This window comes from Corvus hawaiiensis, chromosome 17, assembly GCF_020740725.1.
Source record: "Corvus hawaiiensis isolate bCorHaw1 chromosome 17, bCorHaw1.pri.cur, whole genome shotgun sequence".
Taxonomy (NCBI): Eukaryota; Metazoa; Chordata; class Aves; order Passeriformes; family Corvidae; genus Corvus; species Corvus hawaiiensis.
The window spans coordinates 12,006,949-12,033,246 of record NC_063229.1 but is presented as its reverse complement, the minus strand read 5'-3'; the positions used below and the strand labels follow the sequence as shown (position 1 = coordinate 12,033,246).

General features: G+C 42.1%; 1 protein-coding gene across 1 annotated transcript in view; it reads left to right on the top strand.

Annotated features, from left to right (window-relative positions):
- Positions 1-26,298, top strand: part of CDH4 (cadherin 4) — a 423,679-nt gene that overhangs the window by 267,939 nt on the left and 129,442 nt on the right. The window contains exon 4 of the mRNA XM_048321825.1: positions 80-256. Coding sequence (XP_048177782.1) covers positions 80-256 — 177 coding nt within the window. The remainder of the gene's footprint in view (positions 1-79; positions 257-26,298) is intronic.

The window sequence follows — 26,298 nt, the reverse complement described above, 5'->3', positions numbered from 1 at the left end:
CCATTTACATCACTGTTGGGACAGGTCCTAAGAAGCAAGGAAGAAGCTAACTGGCCTTACTTTCTTGTTTCCAAAACAGCCCAAAGGAAGGAAGGCACTGCCTGGAGAGCTGGCTCAGCAGCAGAGTGATACCCTGCTGCCCTGGCGGCAGCACCAGAGCGCCAACGGGCTGCGGCGGCAGAAGCGGGACTGGGTCATCCCACCCATCAACGTGCCAGAAAACTCCAGAGGGCCCTTCCCGCAGCAGCTGGTTCGGGTAAGTTAAAATAAGAAATAGTGATAATAGTGCTAATAACAATGGTGCTCTTGTGGCGGGTCTGGTGAAGCCTGGCTCAAAGCACAGGCTCTCTGCTCTTCCTCCCTCCTGCAGGAATAGTTGCCTTTTCCATGCTGCTCCAAAGCGCCTCGCCCCAGTTTCCCTCCCCAGCTGACAGCAGCCTAATCGCCTCCTTCCAGCCAGTCCCTCCCGAGACACTGGCGCTGCTGCCAGGATGGCACTTTGCCCACGCTCTCATCCAAAAAACGGCTGCAGGTGTAAAAGCTGGGCTCGGTGGCACCCAGCGATGAGGGCGCCGCATCCTTCCCTGCCCTTCCCTCCCTCCCTCCGGTCCCGGTACAGATGCGCGGCGGCCCGGGGGAGGTTGGCTGCCTGCCGCCGCTGCAGATGGATCCCGCAGCCTCCCTGTGTTGCTACTTTCTTTCTTCACGAGGATAATCTCTGAGATCAAGTTTACCCATGTGGTTTTTTGTGATGATTATGGGATGACAGGAAAAGAAAAGGAAGAGAAAAGGAGTATTTTACAGAGACATTTGGTTGATTTATTGTTGCTGTTGATAAATGTTAGTGAAATACAAATACGTGTTGCTATTCCTCTTGTGGGTGCTGGTTTCAGTTTTTTAGAGCAGCCGAATGATTAGCTGAAAAAAAAAAAAAAACCCCAAAAAACAAAAAAAACTCCTTGGCAGACATTTGCAGCTCTTCCCTTGGAAGAAAATGGCAACAATTATAGAATTTCAGAAGTTATTTTGAGTAGCAGTGCTGTGTCCTTGGCATCCCTTCTCAGGAAGTTCATTTAGTCCTCTTGAAGCAGTGCCTGGACTCTCATGAGTTGCATCGTTACCTGTTTCATATTGATACTCTTGTGCACAGCCTGTGTCTGGGAGGAAGGAAGGGGCATGGTTCCCAATTCACCAAGGACTGGATAAGCTTGGATTGTTGGTGTCATTTCTCTGTGCAATTAGGGAAGTACAGTAAGGACTAAAAAAGTACGAGGCGGCAAGTGGTTTTATGTCTGCCCTGGAAAAACAGGGAGGGAAGCCAAGGAGTCTTTGCATGGTCAGCAGTGCTGGGTATGGAGTGACCCATTAATGTGTTATCCTACTAAGCTGAAGAAATGTCTGAAGAGGAGAATAACCTGATGTGTCAAAAATGCCTTTCTAAATTAATAATTTAGAATAAATCTTGAATTCCTGTGAAAAATAAGGGTAGTACTTGCAAAATGAACTTGTGCTCTCTTCTATTCCCTACTGGTTTTTTTTGATTTTTGACTAGACAGCGAGAGGACAACTTGGCACCAGCTTACCATGGCAAATTTGTTGATTTATAAGGACTGAAATCCCTGTGGCACTTTTTACCCTACAGTCTGGAGATGAAACAGAAGGACTCAACTATGCAAAATTCTAATATTAATGGAAATGACAAATAATAAATTTTATATAGGTACAGAAGAATTTATATTCATCACTTAGACTACCAGTAACCTTGGAAAGATAACCTGGCTTATGGAAATGCAGAACTCCCAGATTTTCAGCAATATATTCCATTGCAGTTTTTGAATACAGATGTTAGAGGAAACACTGAAAATGAAGTAAAAATGGGATGGGAAATAAAAAAAACCAAACTGGCTTACAAAGGGCTGTTTTCCTCTTCACCTGACATACAGAAAGCATTGTAATGACAGGGAAGATCATACAAAGAGTGCAGCTTGATTAAGCGTGAGACCCCTGATGTTTCAGCCTTGGGTTGAGTTTTCTGCTCCTCTGCAGCATCTGGCCTTTCTCCTGGTGCCTGAATGTGAAGCTTGGGTGATTCCTATCAGGAGTTACAGCTCCCTCTGTTAGACTTTGCTCTTTAATTATCCAGAATAGGACAAATCAACATCTTCAAAGACCAGCACTATCTGATTATTTCCATCCACATAATCTTCAGATTGCCCTGGAGCATTCTGCTGTCTCCTAGATCTAGGTAACAGTTTTGATCTGATTTCCCATGCTTTTGCTCACTGGGCACTGAATATTTTTGTGTCCATCTGCTCACAAACTGGAACCAGAAGTGCACATGTGAAGTTGCAGCTCAGATCCCATTTGTACAGAAGCAGGTCTGTCACAGTTTTCGCTGCTATTTTATATAAGACCTTCAAACCTACTGCTGGTTCTTGGACACTGAACTTTTTTTGGTCCAGAAAGCCCTGCCTGAGCTTGCATTTTGTAGGTATAACTAATGGAAACCAGTCCCTCCGTAGTGCTGTCTTTGGTTTTGGCTTCCTCCAAGGAGAGGAAGGGATGGCATGAAAAATTTCAAAATTAAAAAACCAAAAAACCCTACCAGAAGTACATTTTCATAGAACCACTTGCTGTTTGCGTTTTTATAGGTCAGACTAATTTAAAATGCATAGGCAAATCTTTTGGGTTCCCTCCTACTCCTGCTTCCTATTGTGAAGGTAAAAATTCCATTTTATGGAAGTTGATTAGTTACTTGTCAGTATTTTTAGCATGGCTGTGCCTGAATGAAGTTTAAATCATAGCAAAGGTGAATGCAGCTTGATGGGAGCCACATACCTCGAAAGGCAGCTCTATCTGGTTCAGCTGGGATCAACTATAATTCTCTGCTCATTAAACCATTTCATTCTGATAAAATATGTTAAATGAAAAAGTTTTTAGAGAAAAAAAAGAAAAAAGAAACATTATCCCTGCCAAACAATCCCTTCAGTTAATTACAGGGTTTTTTCTTTCAGAGGAACATCCGTGTCTGTTCATATACATCAACCACACTAACTAGGAAATGTGTTTCAGAAAAATAATAGCTGAAAAAATAATAATAGGAATTTCTAATTAGTTTTGGCTGCTGAAAAGATTTACTTACTCTTCGAAGAGTTTAAATAAACATCTGACGTTTATAAGCTAAAAATAATTTGTTAATATAAAAAAATGTTTTGTAAATTCTGCTTTTGTCTTTGAGCTGAGAAAACAGTTATCAAAATTTATTGATATATGCTTATTTATTTTGGAAACATTTATGACAATCTTGGGTTTAATTTCCTTCTGCTTCACTTCCACCTTTGTAGTAGGAATAATATTGTACATGCTGTGAAATATTTCACTGTAGTGAGGCTAATTTCATTACTAATTGTCAGGTACTCTCATTATTATAACTGAAGTCCATAAAAATGCCTATTAAAAATACAAAACCAATATGAAATCCCCCTCCTTCTCCAAGCAAATGACTCATGCAGGCACACTGATCAGCTAAGATAATATATTAAATAGTTGCACCCTTGCTGAGCACTGTCTATTTTCTCACTGACTCATCCTTTTTAGCTACACGCGTAGCTAATTCTTAATTATCTATTATCTAATTATCTATTAGCTTATCTTGTATTCATCCTCTTTTGAACTTCAAGAAGAATCTCAGTTTTGGATCCACAAGTCAGTCTCCAGCTGCTTCTAATGTGAATCTCGACTCAGTTTTCAAAGCAAGTCTTGGTCCATCTCAATGGGCTGCATGAAAATAATTCATTTTAAAAAACCAAGTCATGTGCAGAATTGGCCTTTGGTCATCTTTGACATGCTTAGATAATGGGCTCCTCTATCAACCACTGCACCTTTGTTCTCCTTTGTGAGGGCTCCAAACTTTCAGTTCATCTCCAGGACCTTTCCAGAGCTCTTAGAGCCTCCCATCTTGCACTTCATAGACCCTAATTTTTCCAGCTTGCCTTAATTAAACATGGAACTGAAAAATGTATTATTTTCCTGTTAGATCTCTTATAATAAACAACTTGTTCTCATTACACCAGCATGAAAATCCCGAGGATGACCAAGACAGGATCTTGGTGCTGTCACAAACTGCCTTGATTGCATGCTACAGGCACAGCATGGGCTCCCGTATCCGAGGGCTGGTGATCTCAGCCACAAGAATACTAGAAATAACCTGATGTGTGTAACGGGGAATAAGAGGGAAGGATGAATTTTATGTAAATTTAATCAGAAAGTCGTGAAGTGGCTTGGAAAGTTGGCAGAATATAATGTATCTGAAGACTCTTGTGTTGCTGCTCAGTGGAGGTGTCATTGTCAGGTCGGGTTTCCAGCAGCACAGGGAACGTTCAGGAAGCAGAGAGCTCCTCTTGATGCACTGCAAAACTGTGTGCTGGACTCCTGGCTGGGTTTAGCACATCTTAAGCTATCCAATGACATTGAATATTTAATATGAAAAAAAGTTGATAGCACACTCTCCAGCTGTCTGTGAGCCACAGCCCACCCTGGTGCAGGAAAGGGGTGAGACATCTCTCCCAAAGTCTGAAATCCTGGTGCTGGAGACACAGAAGGCACACTGAGCTGTGAAATCCCTGCCAGCTTGGACCACGAGCCCTCAATGTTGCCATCTCCTTTGCTCCTCATGGCTGTTTCAGCGTGTGCCTTTGCACAGTTTTAAATAGTTTTATTGTAGGAAATCCCTCTTGCCTCCTCTATCACAGCATTGCTCACTGCTGTGAAATTGGCAGTGCAGAATCCATTAGCTCCCAGCTGCAAGACAGATGGCATCTGTCTGTGGTGAGAGAAGGTTTGTTGAGAAAAGGCCTTGCAAATGCTTCCCAAAGGACATCAGACCTTACTTTTCCTGAGAGAGACGCAGACAGCCTTGATTACAAATAGACCTAGATCTTCCTTGTTCTCCACAGGAACAGGTGTTTCTTTTGCCTTACCAACCACACACACACTCAGAGAAAAAAATGGCTGGTTCTGGCTCTCAGTGCACCTCACTTTCGTGATGCCCTGTGAGCATCATCAGCTGAAATTCAGGAATGAGGGGATTTGGCCTTACTGTGACAATCAGACCAAGATAAGAAGGAGCAAGCCCAGAGGGTAGAGAGCAAATGGGATGTTGTGCAGGTTGTGGTGCTCTAGAGAGGTACAACCTTTCTTTGAAAGCTGGTTCGAGGATGTAGATTGCCACAGCTCTTGGCTGGACTGCAGTTTCACACCACAAACCAACCTGACAGCAAAGAGAGAAAGATGAGCAGGAAAATGGTTCATTAAATGTTAGTGTTGCCACAGTCTTGGCTCTGGTATTGAGCTCTCCTCTGTGTGTGTGAGTTACCAAACCAGGACTCGCACATGACTCACGGAATGAGTGGAGAAAGGGAAATACCACACAGCGCTACTTTCTTGACATGTCCATTTGAAATTCCTTTAAAACCTGCAGTCTGAAGGAAGTTCCTAAACCTACTCCATGCTATATGCACTCCTCAAAGGACATCCCTTTGTTTGCATTCTCCCTGAGGATGCCTTTCTCAGTTTCCAGCATTCACAAAAACAGAAGGGCAGATCCTGATGCAAATCACACATCTCTGCCAGAGCTGGTGGGGCTACCCCAGCGTGTGCCATTTGGGAATCTAGGTCGAAGGAAGCAGATGCCCAGTGCTTTATGGGCTTTCCGTGCACACGCACTTCCAGCATTATGGATTGAAAAGTGCAGCTACAGCATAAATGCTCCATTTAAAATTCTCTTAAACAGCATTCAAGCCTATACTGTAATTATACATATTGTATTTCCTTGTATTCAGACCCATAGGGAATTTATATTGTCCTTGCTAAAGCCAGAGGGACTGAAGGAAAGCAGTCATTTAATGATTCAGCTGTCTTGGGCTCTATGATTTAATCAATCATATGAAAGAAATTTTTAGATTCTTTGTGTTTAGAGTTCTCTTGTCTGAGCAGAAAATGTTCCCTTTTTGAATTGCTTTAATAGCTGTATTTATGCAGCTGAAAGTTCCTTAAGAAATGAAAGTAAAATCAAATTGCTGAGAATGCCTAGATAATTTATTGGAGAATATTCAATTAGAATATATTAATATTTTAGATTTCCATCATTAATTTAATATTCAGAGATTTAATTTAGTCGTTGAATTGCTGTAGTGCCATGCGTGGGTAGATTGTTAGGCTGAGTGCTTAAAACACCTGCCACAAATGGGTGAATCTCACTTTGATTCCCAAGAGCACAAACGCCTTTCTACTGACACAAGTCTTGCAGCAAAAACTCAGACACTAAATCTTGCCTGTGCTCTTCATTTTTCCATAATTGCAGAAAGGAATAATACAATCTTCTAGCAGAAATAAATGCAAGAGCCTTATTTATTTATGCATTCAAATCCAGACTGAGGGGAATTTGGTGCTCTGTGGTTCTGAGTTTGTCAATGTATTACTGAAGAATTTCATTTTGCCAGACTGGCCTTGTCACTTACTCAAGGAGAACCGTCGTAAGTGAGGTTCGGATTTAAAGGTGATTGACACTTTGCAGACAGATATCAAGGACTCCTATTGCCCAGTTCAGCTAAAAAAGCTGCCCTTGAGTTTTTGCCATTTTCCAGGATGCTTTGGGAATAGTAACGTGAGTAGAAAAATGCCCCACTAAATCATAAAATGCCATGTGATTGGGAGTGATAAATCTCCTTTGAATACGGCATCCCAGTTGCTTGAAGGAAATGGAACCATTTTTAATTTCCCACATAACATAAAAACTGAGCTTCTCAGAAGCCATTGGCAGCAGTGAGACTGCTCCCACTGATTGGGAAGTATCAGCATGCCATTTCAGAAGTCTCAAAAATCATTGATAATATTTCTGATTAACTTCAAGTCATTAATTTGGGGTACACCATGTCAGACTGGGAGGAGATTGGGATAACAAACATGTGGTCTGACCTTGTGGTTGATGTTTCAAACTGTTTTGCAGTCACTCAGCATCCCCTGTGGCAGAGGAGTGGGATATACTAGCAGGGATTTGGGACCCTACTACTGATGACTGCTGGTTAAATACAAACTGTAAGTGTGAGACATGGAATGATAGAATTTTTTAGGTCGGGAAAGATCTTTAAGATCCTGAAGTCCAGCTGTGATCCATATAGCATTTGCTTAGGTATTTTTCTGTGCAGGATCTGACTTTTTCAGCCTGCTTGCATCACTGATGATGGTCTTTCTCTCACAGATAGAAGGCCGAGGCAGGGAAGCTGAGTGGCTTTGTTTGAGACCACAGAGCTGTTGCCATGGCCATGGGCACCACTCTCCAGTTATCAGCATCAGGGCCTGTCCTTGGGTTATTTGAAGAATCTCATAATGGACTTGGGTTTTAATGGAGTAGTCGGAATTTTTTTGCTGATGGTTATATTCAGTCACATTACTCCATGTCTGAGTTCACTGCTACACCTGTGCATTGGGTCTCTTAATGTGCAGGTCTGTTTTCACAGCCATGCAAAGGTGCTTCTCTGCTCTCTGCTGGCTCTCCAGCAATTTCTCCACCACCACCACCACCCCCATCCAGCCCACACCTTTTAGCTCCAGCTTCACATCAGGAGCAAGAGATTCAGGAAGCACAGAAGGATAACTACCCCTTGAATTGTCATACCAGGCATACTGCAAAAGAGTTCATCAGTCACTCCAAAGAGTATTTAGCTATAATACCCCGTTGCACATATTGCAACATATCATTACCTCCCATCCCCTCCAGAAAGTGAGATAACTGTAATAGCCATTCGGGCTGGTTGTCATTACGTGAACAGGCAAAGGCAGGAAGGCACAGTCAGAGCTAATGCACACAGCTCACGAAAGCTATTGGAAATCTGTAAAGACAGTGTACACAAAAACAGTGGGTTGGTTAATTTGCTTAGAAAAGAGCTTTGGTTTTGCTCATGCCTTTTCCAAAGTAAAACACTAATAGTGAAAAAAGCTGAGACAGGAACAGACAAAGAACTTGCAATCTGCCTCTTTGCTGCAGGAGTTCATTCTTTAACACTCATCACCCACATTAGGTGACTGTGGGACTTGGCTTCCTTGATGAGTTGAAATGGAGTCCCGAAGACAGAGTGGTGCTGTGTGGGTGTGAGTTTGGATTTGCAGAATGATGGTGCAGATATAACCTTGACAGCTAGGCTGTTGCTGAAATTCACTGTAGCAGGCTGGGATGAGATAGAAAAAAAAAATCTACACTTTTTATTCCCTTACTATTGCATATGTTCTTGATGGTCTGCACCAATGAAGAATTAAATACAGCACCCTGGAATTTCAGATGTCAGCTTTTAAGATTTTAGAGAATTTACTCTTGGGCTAATTTTAGGCTCTCACTGCTGTGGTTAATTGTTTTATTTATAACAGCTGAGATTTTCAGTGATAAAGGTGTCACCATCCAAATCCTTTCTCAGCTGTCCCTAATGCAGGCTGATGAAAGATGTAAGCCATAGCTACATGATGGGGCAGCAAAGAGTGGATATGCAGTAGTTTACCAGTTTCATTAAAGGCCCCATTTCTTTGCAGTTTGTCCTTTCCCACAATTCTTACCATATTTTTAATAATTACCATATTTATAATAACATTCATATTTGTTGCTAATTTCCTTAATTTAAAGGACATTTTTCTCCTATGTGAACAGTTAGACAACTTAAAAAGCAAACAAACAAAACCTTGGATCATATTAAGGGAAACATTTTGCCCAAGGCAATTTGGATATCTGCAGATGGTGGTACTGAACATTTTGGCCCTTGTTCAGCAGAGATTTTAAGTATGTGCCTAAATTTGAGCCTTTAAGTAACTCTGGTGGCTCTTCAGAATTTATTTGGTGACTGGAAACTAAGGACATTAAGAATGCCTTACTGGATTAATGTGTCCAGCACTGTGCAGTACTAACCTCTTTGGCCACATTTATAGTTTTTATTAGATTCCCAATTTTAATTACACTTCTCTGAGTGTACTAGTAGTGTACAGAGAGCACACTTTCAGATGTGCACACACATCAGCCTTTGCATATGTCTTTTTTTTCCTAGTAGACATTAGAACCTGCCCTGAAAAGCCACCCAGTAGACCTTGGTTGCGTATTTTTGGCACTGGGTAAAGAGAGCTGAATTCTTTCCCCTCCATGAACCAACTCATGCATCCCCCAAGAGCCCCTGCAGCTGCTGGGCAGGTGAGCTCACCTGGGAGAAGGAACAGGGCCCAGCCACAGGTGAGGGAAGTTTTGTCTTCCTCTCCGTGGACAAATGAGGTGGGTTTGACTACAGCTGACCCTGACTGTGGATGCATGGGGAAAAGGCTCTAGGGGAGAGCAGGAGCTGTTCATGCTTCATGAGGGATGAGTGCTGGTGAAGGACCTGAAGGCAGGTGACTCTTGGAGCATGGTACAGGGTTCAGCTAGAGGTGGCTGGAGGGGACAACCAAGGACTTGACCAAAGCTTAGGTGTCCTGTGGAAGAGAGCAAGCCAGCAAAAGAGTGAAGAGAGGGTTTGGTGTTGCTTGTGGTGGTGTTTCATGTTGCTGGAGGGGTCACCCACCCTTCCATGACTGTTGTGTCGTTGTGCTTCATCCCTGCTCTGCTCCTGGGCATCAGGAGGCAAAGTGGGGAGGTGGCAGCAGGGGGATGATGGCTCAGCACAGGCTGTTATTCCAGCAGGATCATGTCCTAGAAAAGTTTCATCTAATGTTCCTCTGCCTCAGGTCTGTGCACAGTTTCTGAGATGTGTGTGTATGTAGATACATAGATATATAAATACTGCCAAAAAACAAGTCATGCCATGTACATGCCCTTCTCATAACAAACCACCTGGCCATGCCCTCACCTTGCAAAGTTTTACCTGAGTAATTCCCCTTTGGGAATAAGGTTTTGGAAACCAGGACTTATCCTCTGTGACTCAAGTTGTAAACTCCTAAACCTAAAAGTTTCTCATGGCAATATCAAGAGACACCTAAATGCCATCGTGCTGGTGGCGTCGCTGGGACAGTCGCCTTCCTGGCTCCTCCTTCCACTTGTGATCTCTGCTCATTTTAATCAAAACATCATGACCTGAGGAGGGTTTTGCATCTGTGCTTGTGTTTGTAGCCCTTTTGGGCTGCTTTGCAGTTGACTTTTTTTTTTATTTGTGCTTCGAGGCTTTGTGAGCTGTAACATTTATTTAGGCAAAGAAGCTCATTTTCTTGTTAAATAGGGGACAGTTTAAGGAAGAAGAAAAGCTATGTGGGCTCGTTTTTTCTGTCTAAAAAATGAAAGCCATGCATTGTGTTGTGAAAAGATTGGACATGGAGCCTGTGGTTTGAACCTTTAGGGAAACTTGCAGTCCACGTGCCCCTGTGCTAGTTAAACTCCTCTGTGGAAAAGGCAGAGCTGCAGTGCCCCCATTACTGCAGGACTATGAAAAATTCAGTGGGAATGGCAAATTTTCCATATTTTCAAGTCACTGAAAAAAGGCACAGCAGCTAAAAGGCAGAGTTTCTGACCACACTGTGAGTTATTTGGAGTTATTTCTGAAGTAACATCATTAGAAGGGAGCATATTAATATAGAGAGAGGAGAGGAAACTAAGATTAAGGATCTGTACTTAAAAGTGTTGCTAGTTAATCCAAGCCCTGGGAAGGGATTTGTGTGAGTTGGAAAACAAAAATAAATGTTGGGCCAGCTTAAATTTTCGGTGGTGTGTTTTGCAGTGAAGTGATGACACAATTTACTTACCAGTAAATGGCATTCAACTGCCTCTAACAAAAAGAAATTACAGTAGAAGAATCAGACATTATCAGAGCATAAGTCTTTTATGGAAGATTATAGCAGTTATTTATTATTTGAAAGCAAAGAATTGAGAAGCAAGGTGGCAGTTTTCTTTCAGTCATGGGAAATGCACCCTGTAATGTCTCCATGGAAAAAAGGAAAATGCTGCTCCAAAGTGTTCCCATTCAGCTCAATGGCAAAAGCACTGTTCGTTAGCATCTGTTTTTGCAGGGAAACTCCTGTTAAGAGAGGAATTTAAATATCGGAGGAAGCATTTCGAACAACTGTCTGGGTTTACCGAATATTTTTCAGACAGTGTTATGTTTATGGTACAGGTTTTTGTATGCTAAAGGAAAAGGCAGTTCAGAATTTATGAAGCAGCAGCTGCTGTGTCTTTTGAGCACCTAAGGGACCGAATGACACAACATATATGTATTTCTGAAGTCACTGGAAAAAAACAACCCAACAACTTTCCGTACTTCCTTTTGAACCATAACCTATGGTATCTGCAAGCATTAACACATTTTCTTTTAATTTTTTAATTAGACATGAATACAAAATTTAACATTCAGTTATAACATACTATTAGGAAATCAGCTCTTTTTCTCCTCCTTCTGTATCCATTCAGTCGTTAAATGTCCCCCTCCCTTCCTTTTTTTTTAACCTCTTGTTCTTAATGAAACTTCCTCCTTCTCCCCATGAATCTTTATGTAGGCAACCTTAGCTCTTGATTAATCAGTAATTAGGGAAGGAGTCATACTGATTTCAAGTCTCTAGTATCATACTCTCCAGCTGATATTCAAAACTAAAATCTGAAGGAAAGCCATAGTGTCAATATTATGCTATGTCTAACCATATGATGACAAAAATCACATCAGAGTCAGACCAGGCATATCTATTTATATAGGCACAAATCTGTCCTGCTTGGTATCGAGTGTAACACAATCATAATTCTCTCCCACGGCTGCTTTCTCACACATTCCCTGCTATTGCCTGCCTTTGTCACCATCAGCATTCAATATTTCGCCTTAAAGTTTACTACACCCTCTGTCATCTCATCTGACACGTACTGTTTCACTTCACTCCATGTTTGCTGAGCAGTTAGGGCTCAATTCAAAGTTTAATGAGCCCTCATTAACCTCCATGAGCTTTGGATCAAACCCTTGTAGTCTAATATGAAAATAATGCCAGGGTATTATGGAGTTAAAAGCTGCCATACAGTGGTCTGAGGATAAAGTCACCGCGGGCGGGCGGCTTAATGGGGTATTAATTGGATAGAGGGTATTCATAAGTACTGAGCACCAAGTGTGGATGTTGTTGAAAGAAGGGAGTAAATGCTGAATGGTCTGATCCTAAACTAAGGAAAACTTGAGGTTCCCTTTGCATCTGTGCTGTAACTCTGCATCAGGCATTTGGGGGGTTAATGCTGATGGGGGAGATTTTTCTGGCCCAGGTTGATGGGTGGTGTCACTCACAGGTCATCTTCTCTCTCAGCATCCTCCTCTGAAGTCCTGTCTGCCTTGGCCATATCAAAATCAGTTTTCCAGAAGCTAAGTATTCACAAAAAGGTAGTGTTATTGGAAAGGAGATGCTAATTCCACACCACAGCTTTTTCATTTCTTCTTTTTTTCTTCTCTGGGATAAGGCACTTTCAGCATTTAATCAACCCAAAATGTTGTGTCGCCTGAGCTCTTGGTGCCAGTCAGCCCCCCAGCAAGGCTGGCTCTCTATTCCCCTGGGCTGCTTGGAATATTCCCTTGGGGCTCTGCTGATAGAAGACCTCCACCAAGTCACATCAAAGCAGCTCATATTCAGTATTTTAGTCTGTTTCCTTTTTGTACCCAAAATACTGTTAGTTCTTGGAGGAGCTCCATTCCTTCCTCCAGCAGTGTGCAGAGAATGATCAGGCACAGCAAAGAATTCGTCCTTGTTAATAGAGATTCCCTCAAGGTCTGAGGGATAGCTGGGTGCCTTAGCAGATCCTGCCACATGCCCAGGGCCACCATGGCAGGGACACCAGACTGCTGCTGCCCCTTCCAAGCTGATACTGCCTGTGTAGTGTGGAGGGCCTGGGAGCTGTGACATCATATTTTCACCAGAGAAGTGGGACTGATTCCTTTCATTTATTTATCTTGGATATTCTCTGTGCTTCTTGCATTTTTTGAAGAGCTGTTCCTTTCCTTCTGTGAAGCCACAGATGCAACGCATCCTGTCTTCATCCATGCAGCCAAATCCTTTTCCCTTTGGGCTGGTGACAAGTCACTTTTCCTCCATACAGCTAAGAAGAAAAAGAACAATCACATATGTAACCATTACAGAAATGTTTTTCTGGAAACTCCCAATCCATGATAGCTCCAGAAGACATATCCCCATTCTGTCTTATTCTTAAGCAAAAGGCTGTGCAGTATCTGTTTCTGTACTGCCTGTGCCAGCCTGCAGTTCCTGCCTATCCTAATCCCATATGGGATGAGGCTTGAACATATATGCTAGGAAGGGCTAGGAAATTCTCCTTGATTTAGTGCTCTCCTTTTTGTTCTTCAATTGATTAAGCAGCTGCTAAAATAAGCCTTCTATTGGAGGAGTTCCATAATGCCCTCCCCTCCAGGGCAATTCTGCAGCCTATATACCTCCCTTCTTTGTGTCTTCTCATTTCCAGTTCTTGTCTCCTGTTCCACCTTTTTGGGTCTTGCTTTCACGTTTTCTTTTTTGCTGTAGTGTGTTCCCAGGGAGATCTTTCCATGTGTTTCCTTTATCTCAGGTGGTCCCTGCACTGCTGCTCAGCCGTTCGGGATCAGGAGTCAGTCACAATCCCTGAAAACTGTGAGGTTGGCTGAAGTCTTGTCTGTCTCTAGCTCTTGTACCTTCAGTTTCAAACCTTTTTTCTCAGTTAGAAATATTTTTTAAGAAAATAAGAAACCCACAAACACCTAGACTTGTGGTGTCTCCAGAAACTGAGAATGTAAATACAGAGCAATCTGTGGTGAAACCTGGAGCATTCCCACTGTTGTCTCTCTGTGGATTTGTGTACCAGTTAAATGTCACCACTCCAGTTTTCTTGAAAGGCTGCTGTGTTCTCCTACAGGACAGTGTGGGTGGAAGTGTACACGTTTCACAACCAAGGGTGTTGCTTTAAGGGCTGAATCAAAGTGTGGGAGATTTCATTAATCTTTTCCATTCAGTCTTTCTGATTGAGCTTTTTTTATTTATAATTATATGTCTGTCTGATTGAGAAAGCTATTTATCCATTCAATTTGATGATGAATGATCAAGAAGAAAGGATGGACAGGATGCTTTTAAAGCCTTTCAGCCCCATAGTTGTAGCCACTTATACTGATAGCTTGCACTGGAAAATGGAATGTGAATCAGAGAAAACATGGGAAATAATAGGAGGAAAATTCAGAATCCATTTCTGATGAGTTATATTAAACCCAAAGATCTTCCACTTCATAGAGAAATTATTTAAGTTTTATGCAGCTTTTGAGATTATGACAAGCTGAACAACTTGTTCTGGCTTGGTGCTCAAGCACCATATGGTACTACTTCAGCAATTTGATGTGATATTATGAATAAGAGTGCATGAGTAGTGAAATGTTTGGGGTTTTTATATCATATTGGCCTTCTGCAATAGACATTAAAAATGAATTCTGTTTAGAGTAAGGGAAGGGAAAAGAAACCCAGACCTGCAGGTTTCAATAGCATAATTGCAGCAAGCAAATGGAAAATGAATCTGTGGTGATTACAAAACCAGTTGCTGACAGGATCTCTTGTACAGGTGGGGATAACCCATGTTCTACAGGCCCTGTTCTCCTATTAGGTTTTCTCTGGTGCAATGTTTGTATTATCTTTAAGGAAAAGTCTTTATATGCTGTTTTCTTTGTTCAGGGCTAGTGGTTTGCACATAATAATTGTTATGCAAGTGGAAATTCACTCAGTGTGTAAAAATAAAATCTTAGGCTAAGCTTGTAATCTCAGACAAGTGTATGAAAGCAATAGTCAGCAAAAGACAATGATAAAATCTCAGTGTCCCTGTCTGAAGAAGGGCCATCACTCTTCGTTGTGTTACTTTTCTTCTAGTTACAGGAAGTTGCTTCCTTACATTTTGTTGCTAAAAACAGTTCATGGGTAGCAGGATGTGACTGCCAAATTTTGGAGGATGAAGTAATGTGGAGATGGGAGGTCTGGTACAATTCTCAGGCAGTGGTCTCTCTTAGTGTGTCACTGTGTACTGAATTCTAAAGATAAAACAAATCCCACCCCTAAAAATGTATATTTATATATATATAATAGATTTGAACTAATGCTGTGTGTAAATACATCTAGTGTGCCTAGAGAGGATGGGACTGGTCCACCAGTACAGATCTCATGGGAGGAATCTCTGGGAGGCAGAGGGTGGCACAGGCTTTGTCTGAGGATTTGCTGGAATAACTAGTGGGACTGAACACCTGCCTGGAAAATTTGGCTGAGTTTCTTGCTCTGAATTACAGCTACATTAGTAGAGTTTTAAGGGACAAATGCTGCTTTGAACACAAACTGTTCATATGGAAAAATGTCTGATTTTTATCGTGATTTTGGGATTTGTCTTGTCTGGATGTTTCCCTAAATTTGTTTTTCAAATGGCTTTTGGTTCCGAATGGAGCTTTAGTTTGTAGTGTGGATACTGCCTCCATTCCACAGAGCTGACTGGTTTTCACTTGCTGTTTTATGTTGGGTTTTTTACCCTGAGAATTTATTTCTTCTTGTTCTTAATATATTCCCAGTTGGAATTTAGTTTCTGAAAAAAAAAATTCTTCATCGCTGCAGTGATTTTTAGCGGTTGTATCCTTTTATGCATCATTCTCAGACAGTGTGAACATTTTAACCTTTTCTTAATTATTAGCATTTCCATTCCTGCTGTTCATTAATCTGTACTGGCCGAGACCATGATGTGTTGCCCAAGGATGCAGCCATGGAGCTGCTCAGCTCCTGCTCTGTGGAAACCTCAGCCTACAGAGATTTTCGTGGAGCATCTACCATTTTGCTTTTGAAGTCTGATCTTAGGACTGATTTATTTGTTTTGTAATGGGTAGGTTGGCTCGCTGTCCTGCTGAGTTATCTGCTTTAGTTAGAAACGTGAAAATGTTGTATAAATCCAAGCTGCTGTTAACTGCACTCGGATAGTAAACAGTGCATAGCACATTCTTACCACAAGTACACAAAACCAGTTATTCCTGGCACCTGGTAAAGTCTAAAACAAGAAACTGATAGAAATTAAGCAGTAAATTACCCAGCAACGTTAAGGTCCAGCCTCTCTTCCTCTGGCTCCAGTTCTGACTTAAAAATGGAATTGTGGCTGAATCTACAGCTCTAGCTACCTGGATTTTCTCGTCAGATATTTAGTAGTACGTGTTCTCAGGCTTCAGTTCACAACTGAGTTGCAGGCATGCAAGTGCTGCTGATGCTGGGGGAGCCTAAATGGCTCTGCAAAAGTCAGGAAGGAAATCCAGGGTATATTTGAGAACTGAGCAGACTCTCCCAAATCTCCCAAGTAATCCCTCCACTTTAGGTTTTTTGCATTTGCTTTGGGGTTGTTAAGATGTTGCTGGTGGTAACTTGGGCTGATAGATTTTCTACAAAATCTAGTTTTAAAAATAACATCCAGCCAAACTGAAACTTGCTTCGAGTGTTCACATTCTGTAATGTTACCAGTAGTATTATACTTCTCATAATCAAAGGTCCTAGTTTTCAAAAGGTGACTCTATTTTGGCAAAATTAAGATTCTTAATATTTATGTAGGTTTTGTTCTTCATTAATTTTCTGCAGATAAAGAAAAACCCCACTTTCTGAATAGCTTTTATTTAGAATACAGTTCAGTGGTGCTTCTGGAATATTGGTTTGTAATTCTCATATTCATTCAACCCCGGGTTTCCAAGCTATATGTAGTGAAAATATAACCACTTTCTTCTTGGTTAGAGTACAGTACTTAGTGTTTTTTAAGTCTAGTACTGGGCAAACTGTGCTGGGTTTTATGTTGATGATAAAGCTTTAATTGCGCTTCTGAAATCCTCATCATGTGTAAAACAGTACCACTAAACTAAATGGGAATAGCATCCCATAAAAACCAGGCAGCCTGGAGTATGATTAAGAGACAGTAATTTTTCCTTATTCGGACCAGCATGGTTTCAGTTTTCATGCTTTGCTTTCCAACACTTCACCACTGCTCACGTGTATTCCCTACTGCCGTCCAAAGATTTCCGTACGGCCTCCTAAATTTGTCCTGCTCGCTCCTGCATGGAAACAGTGAAAACTCTACAAGAATCCAAGCAGTCTTTAATTTCCCCAAGATTCCTCTGCAGCCAAGCCGTGTCTGAACAGCTTGTTGGCTTCGCGGCTCCGCTGTGTTTTGAGCGCGTTGCCGTGTGCGGATGGCAGGAGGTGACGAGAAGGTGGCACCACGTGTCCCTTTCAGAGAGTAACAGTTTGACCCTCAGCTCCTTGCTTCCATGCCTGATGTGGGGAGCTGTTGCACATACAGAATATCAGCTGCATGGCAACAAAGCAAAACCGTCTCGAGAATTCTTAGTAAGTGGAAAATGGGAAGAGAAAAAATGTGAATATTGCAAAAAATCCACTTTCTTCAGCAGGTGCTAAAGCTGCACCTGCCAGCGAGCGTTAATAGGGCTTAGTTCACTTGATTGAGCATTACTCAGGGGAGATTTTGGGCCAAGTTTCCATCCTTGTCAACAGTTTCTTTCTCCACTGTAATTCATTAATTAGCAGCTATACCTGTTTACATAATGAAGTGTCAGAGAGCTTTTATCAGTGTGTTGCCATATGAAATGTCACAGTGTTCTCTTGATCAGATTAGAAATGTCTGACCAGAAAGTCCCCAGCATTTCAGGGCATTGCGTGTGACTCATGAAAGGGAGCAGTTAATGATGGTGCCAGTGAAAAAGTCAGTCCAGGCACATTTTCTACAGTGTCAGTCAAAAAACATTAATACCTTCGTGCATGCAGTGCATAAGTTTAAACTTGCGTTATCAAATGAGATGTTTTAGTTCTGTTGCTCAGTCATGCTTAGAATTAAAAAACTAGCCCAGAATCCAGCCCTGTTGGATCTCTAACCAGTTTATAATAAATGAGGAGATGCCAGGTTTACCATCCCCAGATGTGGAGCACAGCATATGGTACCGATGTAGCAAAATCACAGCTTGCACTGGGATTCTGGTGATAAGTTTGTATAGGTATGTAAGTATAGATTTCTGTAACACTGATTGGAGAAAGATGTAGGGTTACCATCATGGAGAATATTTAGGTGGGTTTTTTCTTGCTTTTTTTGTCGAGGGCCTGTCTCTGTTGTGATGTGATTGGAGATTAATTTGGGTGAATATTAGTATTTAAAAGGATTTTCCCCTCATCTTTCCTTTAATCCCTTTTTTCTGAATGTATGCTTCATTTCATTCTGTTCTATGCTGAGATTTGTTGAAAGGGATGGAGAAGAGTTTGTATTTCCCTTTTTAGCAGCCTGAGCTCTATGTGGTTTGTGTGAATTCTTCTTTCAGGAGAGAACATTTAAAGGCAAGAACTCCTCTTTGTGTCTGTGGAAGGGTAAAATCAAGCTTCTCCTACAGCGCGTTTCAAAGCATTTCACTAGGAAACAAGAGCATTTTGCATTCACATATCCTAACCAGGATTCGTTTTGAAGAGGCTTGAAGGCAGTGACAAATAGAGGGATTTTATAATGTGTAACTCAGCTGAACTGCCAGGGTTCTGCAGAGGGGCATCCTTTGTGCAAAGCTAAAAATGTCATAGGCTAGAATGAAGTAATAGCATAAAGTAAATTTCTGAGATTTTCCTTTAAAAATATGCTTCAAGTATTCACAATAGAGCTGTGCTTTTAAATCAGTCAGACCTATCCCCTACAGATTAATTAGTAGTGCAATGCTTGATTTTGAAAAAGAGAAGATGGTAAAGGTGGCTGCATTGAAAAACTTGTCCAACATCTTGAAAACGTGTGGAGAGAATCAGCAGCAAGAACAGTCTGCAAGGGAGCAGAAGGATGGTCCAGAGACACACGAACTGGCTCTGGAGAAGGTGGCATCACCCAGTTGGTTTAGCACAGGTTCTCTTTGGCACACAGCCTCTGCTCAGCCCCTCCATATCCACTTTGTGACTCTCAAATCAGTGACTGCTTTGCTTTTCAGTCTGGGGGTTGTAGCATCCCTAGGCCATCACAGCAGAGCTGTGAGGGCGAGACACCAAATCCTCCCTGTGCTCCAACCTCTGCCATCCTGAGAAAACAGGTCATGGTCTGATCCCAAAACATGTTACTGTTGAAATTTACAGTTAGACTGGAAGCAAGAAACAATATCAAAGCAAATAGCTCAGCTTTGTGAGGGGTTTAACATGCTCTTACAGTGACCTCATGTGGAACAGAGCAGACGCCTTGGTGTCCTGCACTGGGGCAGGGACACTTTTCATAAAGCCCGTGGCCCCTCACCTCCTGCATGGCTCTGCCAAAGACTCCAACACGTTTCCTTACGCTTCTCACGGAAGATGTGGATTTCTTTCTAGCTGAATGAACTCTCACCTTTAGAAAAGACATCTCTGATTAGTGTTTTGGAGCCACAGGCTGCTTAGTGTGTGCACATCTGCGAGGCCAGAGCCGGCACTTGCCTTCAGCAGTTCAGCTACCCAACCTTGTTCTTTGCATAATGGTTTTAATAAATGTGATATCAGTTTTAATATCATGAGTATTTTATTTACAAGGTGATGATGTGTTTGTAGAGCATGCAATGCATTTCACTTAGCAGTTACATGCACTGAGGGATGCATTGAATAAAATATTACTTTAAAATTAGATGATTTCTTTAATTCTATATACAGGCTCTCTGGGTTAATACATATTGCATCTAACTCAAGCGGTGATGTAGCTTCTGTAATGTAGTTCCTCATGCATTGTAGTTCTTTCCATTGTGTTGTCCAGTGAATTTTATGAGTATTATTTGTTAATATGTTCATTTTATTTGAATAAGAAAGCAAGTCATTCCAATGCAGTAACTGATCATGCTGTGAAATTAGATTTTGAAAGCAGCCTGTAAAGGGAAATAGTCTGTTTGCTTTTTAGGGAACTGTTGCCCCTGTGGTGTTGGCTTTGCCTTTGTGAGAGTGTCTGTAGTGCTAGAGCCATTCCTCGGGAGATGGTGCAGCAGCAGCAGCTCCTCAAAAGCAATTCCCAGCTGTGGCTGAGAACATGGAGTCTGAGGAGAAACAGAAACCCCTGTGCAGGAACCCCTTCATTCAGCAGAGCCACTGCCCCAAGAGTGAGGCGTGGAGACAAGGCAGGGGACACCTCAGATCACCCAAGACAGACGAGTTCTTCGAGCAGCGCTGGCCAGAGGCAGGGCAGGGGCAGGCACAGGTTCCCCTCTCCATATGAGGTACTGAGGACGCATCCTCCTGCTCCCAGAGGCTACAAGGACTCTTCCAGAGGGGCTCCAGCCTTCCCACAGCGTGGCATACATCACTCCAGTAGGCTTGCATGTAGGATGCACTAAACAGTATTAGATTGTCAGCCAGCTGAGGGCTTCCCTTTTACCTTCTATCTTCTGCCTTGTTTGAGAGTGTAGAAAGACAAATTAAGGCATTCAGCCTCTGTGCTACATGAGTCACTTGTCTTGAGTCACTTATGGAAGAAAAAACCCATCCTGGGCTTTTTTGGGCTGTGCTGCTGAAGGAGTCCACAAGACCTCTCAAGTACCTCCAGTCAGTTTCTAAGCTCTTGAAAGTTTCATTGCAATGTTGTTTGATACGTTATCCAACAGAATAAAATATTTCCAGTTAATGTTTTAAACATGTGCAGCTCTAACCAGCTAGTGCAGAGAGGCCAGCAGTGAGCAGAGATGAGAGCCTGCATTTTAGCCTGCTCTTGCATCACACTTACCAGTAAGGAACTATTGGAAATTGCAGTTCCCTTGTTTGCTGCTTTCATGGAGGGTGAGAAGAAGAAAGGGGAGGGAAGGAAAAGCTTTTTGGGAGCTGGAGCCGCCTGCCTCGTGCATATTTCTGTGTACAAAAGGGAAAGAGATGATTCAGCTGCCGTGCAATGAATATTTTGCTGGCATGAAGTCGAGATGATCAGAAGAGTGAATTCATCCTGCAGGTTCTATTTCATCAGTTTCACATCCAGAAAATGTCCTTCTCTCTGTAAAATCCTGATTATTGTGCAGAGAGGTGAGACCCAAGCCCAGCACGGACCCTGGGAGGCAAACGACTGTGGGTGGGGTAGGGCATTAGATCTGAAGACAAAGTCTGTGTCCCTCTCCCATCTGTGGCTGGGTCTGTGCTAGAGCCAGAACTGAAACTGGGAGGGAGGTTCTCAGGACTGTGGTCTGGCTGAGTGTCCAGCTAAGCCTCACAGATTTTCACGTTTTTGTTATAATTCATTGGGGAAATCCAGCAGAACTCCACAAACTGAAGCCATCCCCACTGTGTCTTGGAACTCCTTCTGTGCCCCAGAAGGTGCCTAAGGGCTCATCTTGGCAAGGTGACGACACCTCAGATTCCAAACACAAACCTTCATCTGAATAGCAGGAGATTGGCATGAGCAGCTGATGCTTCTTCGTGTCCTTGTAGCGCGATTTCTGCTGCAGTGTGAATGTGCCCATGAACAGCAGCAGGTGTTCAGCAAGTGCCAAGCAGATCCTTGGTTTCTTTGTGAATCAGCCTTGGCTGATGGAGTAGAGGGAGCGAAGAGGGTGTTTAACCCAGTAGCTGGAAAGTTGACCTCAATGAAGCTGTAGGGAAGTTGCATCTTCTGATAATTACATTAATTATATTCTGAGGCATTTCTCATTTTCCTTGTATTTAAATGAGGTAGAACTTGACTTTTCTTCCCCCATTCCATTTTCACCCATTTTTTTCCAGGCAGGACTGCTTATCTAATCAGCCACTAGTGTTTTCTCTGACAGTCTCGCAGCTGTAGTGACACTCAGTCTCAGTCACATCAAACAAGTAAATGACTTTCATTCACAGCACCTTTTGTCTGATCAAATAGGTAATTACTACGTGAAATTAAAGGCTTTAACAAAAAAGTTCTTTATTGTTCCTGACTGACAGAAGCAATACAAAGAGAAAACGCTGTGATTCAAATGCCATGGTGACACCAGCCCCATCGTGGAAGCAATCAAAGGCATTACTTATACACTTGAGTGAGAATACAAACCAGGCAGAGGTAGACTGACAGACTGCCTTTAATCTTTCTACCCCCCACAATTCTTTCCTTTATTTTTTTGAAAGGAGAATATCATTTTATGCAAATAGTAAATATGACAGGAAGATCTAGATATTTGAAATATATTTGGAGGATCAGTGCAGTTCCCACCATCAGTAAGTAGGGTACTGTCTTTGATTGCTGAGTGACATCAGGCTAATTCATGCTGTGGCTTTTGGGACTAGTGATCTAGATTTCCTTGAAGCAGGAAACAAAACAAAGGCACTTCTTTGAAAATGAAGAATTTCAATATTTATCCTCAGCATCTCCTGTTAGAGCCAGCATTTCATCCTCTGTTCTCCTGCTCTGTCCTTTAATCACTTCCTCTCTCTGCTGGTGAGCATCATTCTCTGCTCTTTGCATTTTACCTCTGGGAGAGGTAGATTTACCACCAAGGTGCTTTCAATCCAGTTTTCACAAAGGACTGATGATAGAAAATGGGATGGATAGAGTTTCTCAGAAAGCTTTTCTTTAATGAGGGCCACAGGGTTACTGCGGTGAGCAGAACTAATCGGGTAGCCTGGTTCTGAGCATCAGCCTGTGCAGGGGAGGTAAAGAGAAAGGTAAACATCAAGTAAATATGCCTGTTTGTCTATCAGTTATTAGTGGCACAGAGCTGCCAGGAACAGAGTCAAGGTCGTGTTTGAGCAGGTATCTGTGACAAAAGATTGCAGGTCTGAATTATGCCAGCAGGGAGATACAGTATATTTGCTCTCACCTTCCCCGGGTCATAGGCCAGGTGGGTAAACTTTTAGGGTAACCTGCTTGTTTTTTACCTTAATGCATTCCAGGAAAACTTAAATTTATGGAGCTGGTTTTATGTTGGAGTAGGTGATGTGCTGAGGTCAGTACCCTACACGGATGTTCCCATGAGGGCATCCCATGGGTTCTGTGCAGCTACTCTGGTACCTGTGCTGACTCAGACTGTAATCACAGAGCTGCTCCAGTGAAATTAGTCATGGGGCTGTGTATTAAACTGACACAGTCAAGAACCCAGACGTTTACAAATATGTAAGGAATACTAATAGCAATGTGCTGCAAGAGTGTAATCTCTCCCTGCTCTATATGCCAAGGCAGAAGATGTGCTTCTGGGTGTGCCTGATCAAGTTCTAGGGGTGAGGTGGCAGCACAGCCGAAGTTTGTCAGCAGCAATCACAGATATTGTAAAGAACAGATTCCCCCCATCTGCAGGAGTAGCACGGAGAGAGCTGAAAGCATCTGCAGGAATTGCTGGCCACAGACCACTTTGGATCAAACTGTGGGTCATAAATCCAGCTGGTTCGCAGACTCATTTTCCATTCTCCAAGCCTGCATCTTCCATGCCCTCCGCTGTTCAGCACGGTGTCCCCACTGAGCGTGGTTGAGTGGAGTTTTATTAGAAGCAGGACTGCTTGTGGAAGATCAAACAGCAATTGTAGCCAAAAATAGGATTTTTCCTCATCTGCCTCTAGCTAGGAATAGGAGACAAATCCTTTCTCTGTGGCCTGTGCTGTACATGAGGTTATTCATTAGGACTAGTCAGGAGCTAAATTAGAACACAGCTGCCACTCGTTGGGTAGTTCATCATGCAGAGCAGACCACTTTGTGGCTCCCACCACTGCGGGGGAGTCAAATGAACCTCGAGAGGCTGTTTTTAACCTACACATCACCGAACGGCTTGAGCACAGATTGCTTGTGGGGTGGAGAGCAATCTCCTTGCTCTTGGGGCTGCTCTACCCCAGGAATCCAGCAGCCTGCTCCTGCTGTTCCCAGCAGTCCTGCAGAGCAGCCTGGTCTCACTGGGTGAGAGCAGGGTTGAGCAGTGGAGGCAAAGTGGGATGTCATTATATGGTGATATAGGGTTTCTTAAGCTTTTGACAGTCAATTCAATCGTCTTGAAAGAACATATGCAAAATACGTGCTTGGCATTGAAATACCTCCAAAGTCTGGAAAGAATTGCAGGATGAGGCTATCTCTATTCTTGCATGAGGTTTATTGTAACTGAGGTTTAGCAGCTTGGGTTATTTCTACCTGTAAACTGAAGCTGCTGCTTTTGCTGATTGACAAAGGCACCGCCGCTGTTTGCAGGTCTATAGGAGAATGTAGGTTAAAAAGCTTAAGGAAAAGATGTCTGGCACACTTCTGAATGGGTATTAGAGGAAAAAAATGGTAAGTACACAAAGGAGAAAACTACAAAAAATGACTCTATAATGTCCATTTAATGATGGTTTGGGAGTGAAATGAATAGATGCAGAGGCCATAGGGAATACAGACAGCAACACACTTAGAAGTGGCAGAGCTCCTGTTTGCATAGCTGCTGGTGTCAGAGCCCAGCCCATTACCAGCAAATGTGCACTCCAGCAAGGGAAAGTTTGATTTCTAACCTTAAAGATACAATCTGTTTTCTTGGATTTGTTTCAAACTCTGCAGTGCCAGCTGCATAAAATACCACTAAGCTTTTGCACAGAGACATTTATAATCACTTTACCCTGTAGCAGAAAAAAATGTCTCCATTTAGACACTCATTCTGAGTTCATACACACATTAAGGACAAACTTTAGATCTTAATGAGGTGTGGGAGGGTTTTTTCCCCCCTTTAGTTCTGTTTTCTGTTCTCTTATAGATCATACTATATTTCAGAGCATTAGGAAGAGAGATGCTGAATCTTTAATGTGATGTGAAACAAAAGAAAAAGTCTGAACTGCAACAGAGATGAACTTCAGAATTATAATCTCTTTAAATCCTGATCCAGCGCTCACTGAAGTCAATGGAAAGGCTTCAATTGATTTCAGCTTCTAAAGCTCAGTGGGTTGTGTTGGTTTTTGTCTTGTTAGTGTTGGTTTTGTCTTGTTAGTTTAACAACTTCCACTTCCTTCTTTGTAATTCTCTTCTGGTACATTTATAAATATAAAAGCCTTCCAAAAACCACTTAAATAATACAATCAAATTCTGGTGGTTGTGCTTAGTGCTGGCTGGAGGTAGTGGCTTACAAAGAAAGGGTTAAATGGAGACCTTGTCTGCCTTTCCAAGTCCCTCCTGGATCATTTTATCCCACCACTCAGTTTTCCATCTATCTTTGGGGGTGTGGCTGTGGCAAGAGCACTCCCAGTCTCAGCACAGGTGGTTCAGAAATCTCCACAGGATGTGCCATGGTCCCTGTGCACAGCCCCTTCTGAGGGCTGAACCTGTTCCGTGCGTCCTGATCCAGCAAGAGATTCCCAAGCTTCTGAATTTGTGTTTGCTTCACAATGGGAAGATAACAAACCACCTTGAAATTATTTTAGTTTGGGGAAGCCAAGCTGGGTGCCAGTATTCATTTTTTCAGTCAAAAAGTCAAGTTGTTCAGGAATTTTTTTCATGGATTGAATTTTCTTGTCTCTCTGGCAAGAAGTGACTTAAGAGCTCAAAACTGTGGACACTTTCCTGTAAGCAAAATGCTGTAGCTGTGGAATATTTTCATTTCACTAAACCTCACCTTTCAGCAGAGAGACGAGTTGTGAAAAGTATGCTGATATTTTTTTGTCTTAAAGTGGAGATCTGATCAATTCTATTAGACTATCTGGAGCATGAACATAAATATTAACAAAAGGCTCTGTATAATTCAATATTTACTTGTCAGCCTGTGCCCCCTTGCCCAACATTGATAGCTAGATACCAAAGATTTAGGGTTTTTTTCTTCTAGAACTTTTTACTTCAGACCCAAGAAGTTTGCTTTGATTATTAAAAAATACATATCTCAAACCTTTATTTGCATCTGAGCATTTTGGCTGTTTCTTTGTGTGTCTGGTTGGCTTTGATTCTTGTTAAGTGTTTGCAAGTAAGAAGAGAATAAAGAGTGTGAACAAAAGGCTTTTAAGGATATATCCTGCTGGAAAGCAACCTAGAAGTCATGACCATGAAGAAAAAATCTAGTGCAGTAGCTTTTATGTATGCTGCCTTTTGCTTCTGCAGATCTTCTTATCTTAAATGTGATTTTTTTCATTGTGCTTCACGACAGATTTTACCATTGATGGTAGAAATAGAAAAGTTACAGACCTGACACTTGCGTGCAGAAGTTAAGATCTGAATGAAAAGGGTGTTCTCCCCTAACGCTGTGCCATGGCAATCTTACTGGGTATGAATATATCTAGTTTATTTAACAATGAGCCTTTTCAAATAAAAACAGTTCCTTCTGATATTCATAAGACAATTCATTTCAAATAATATCCAGTTAGAACCATTTGAACATTGCTACTGATTTCAGTAGTCTTAGAGCAGTTGTAGAATTGGAAAATCAT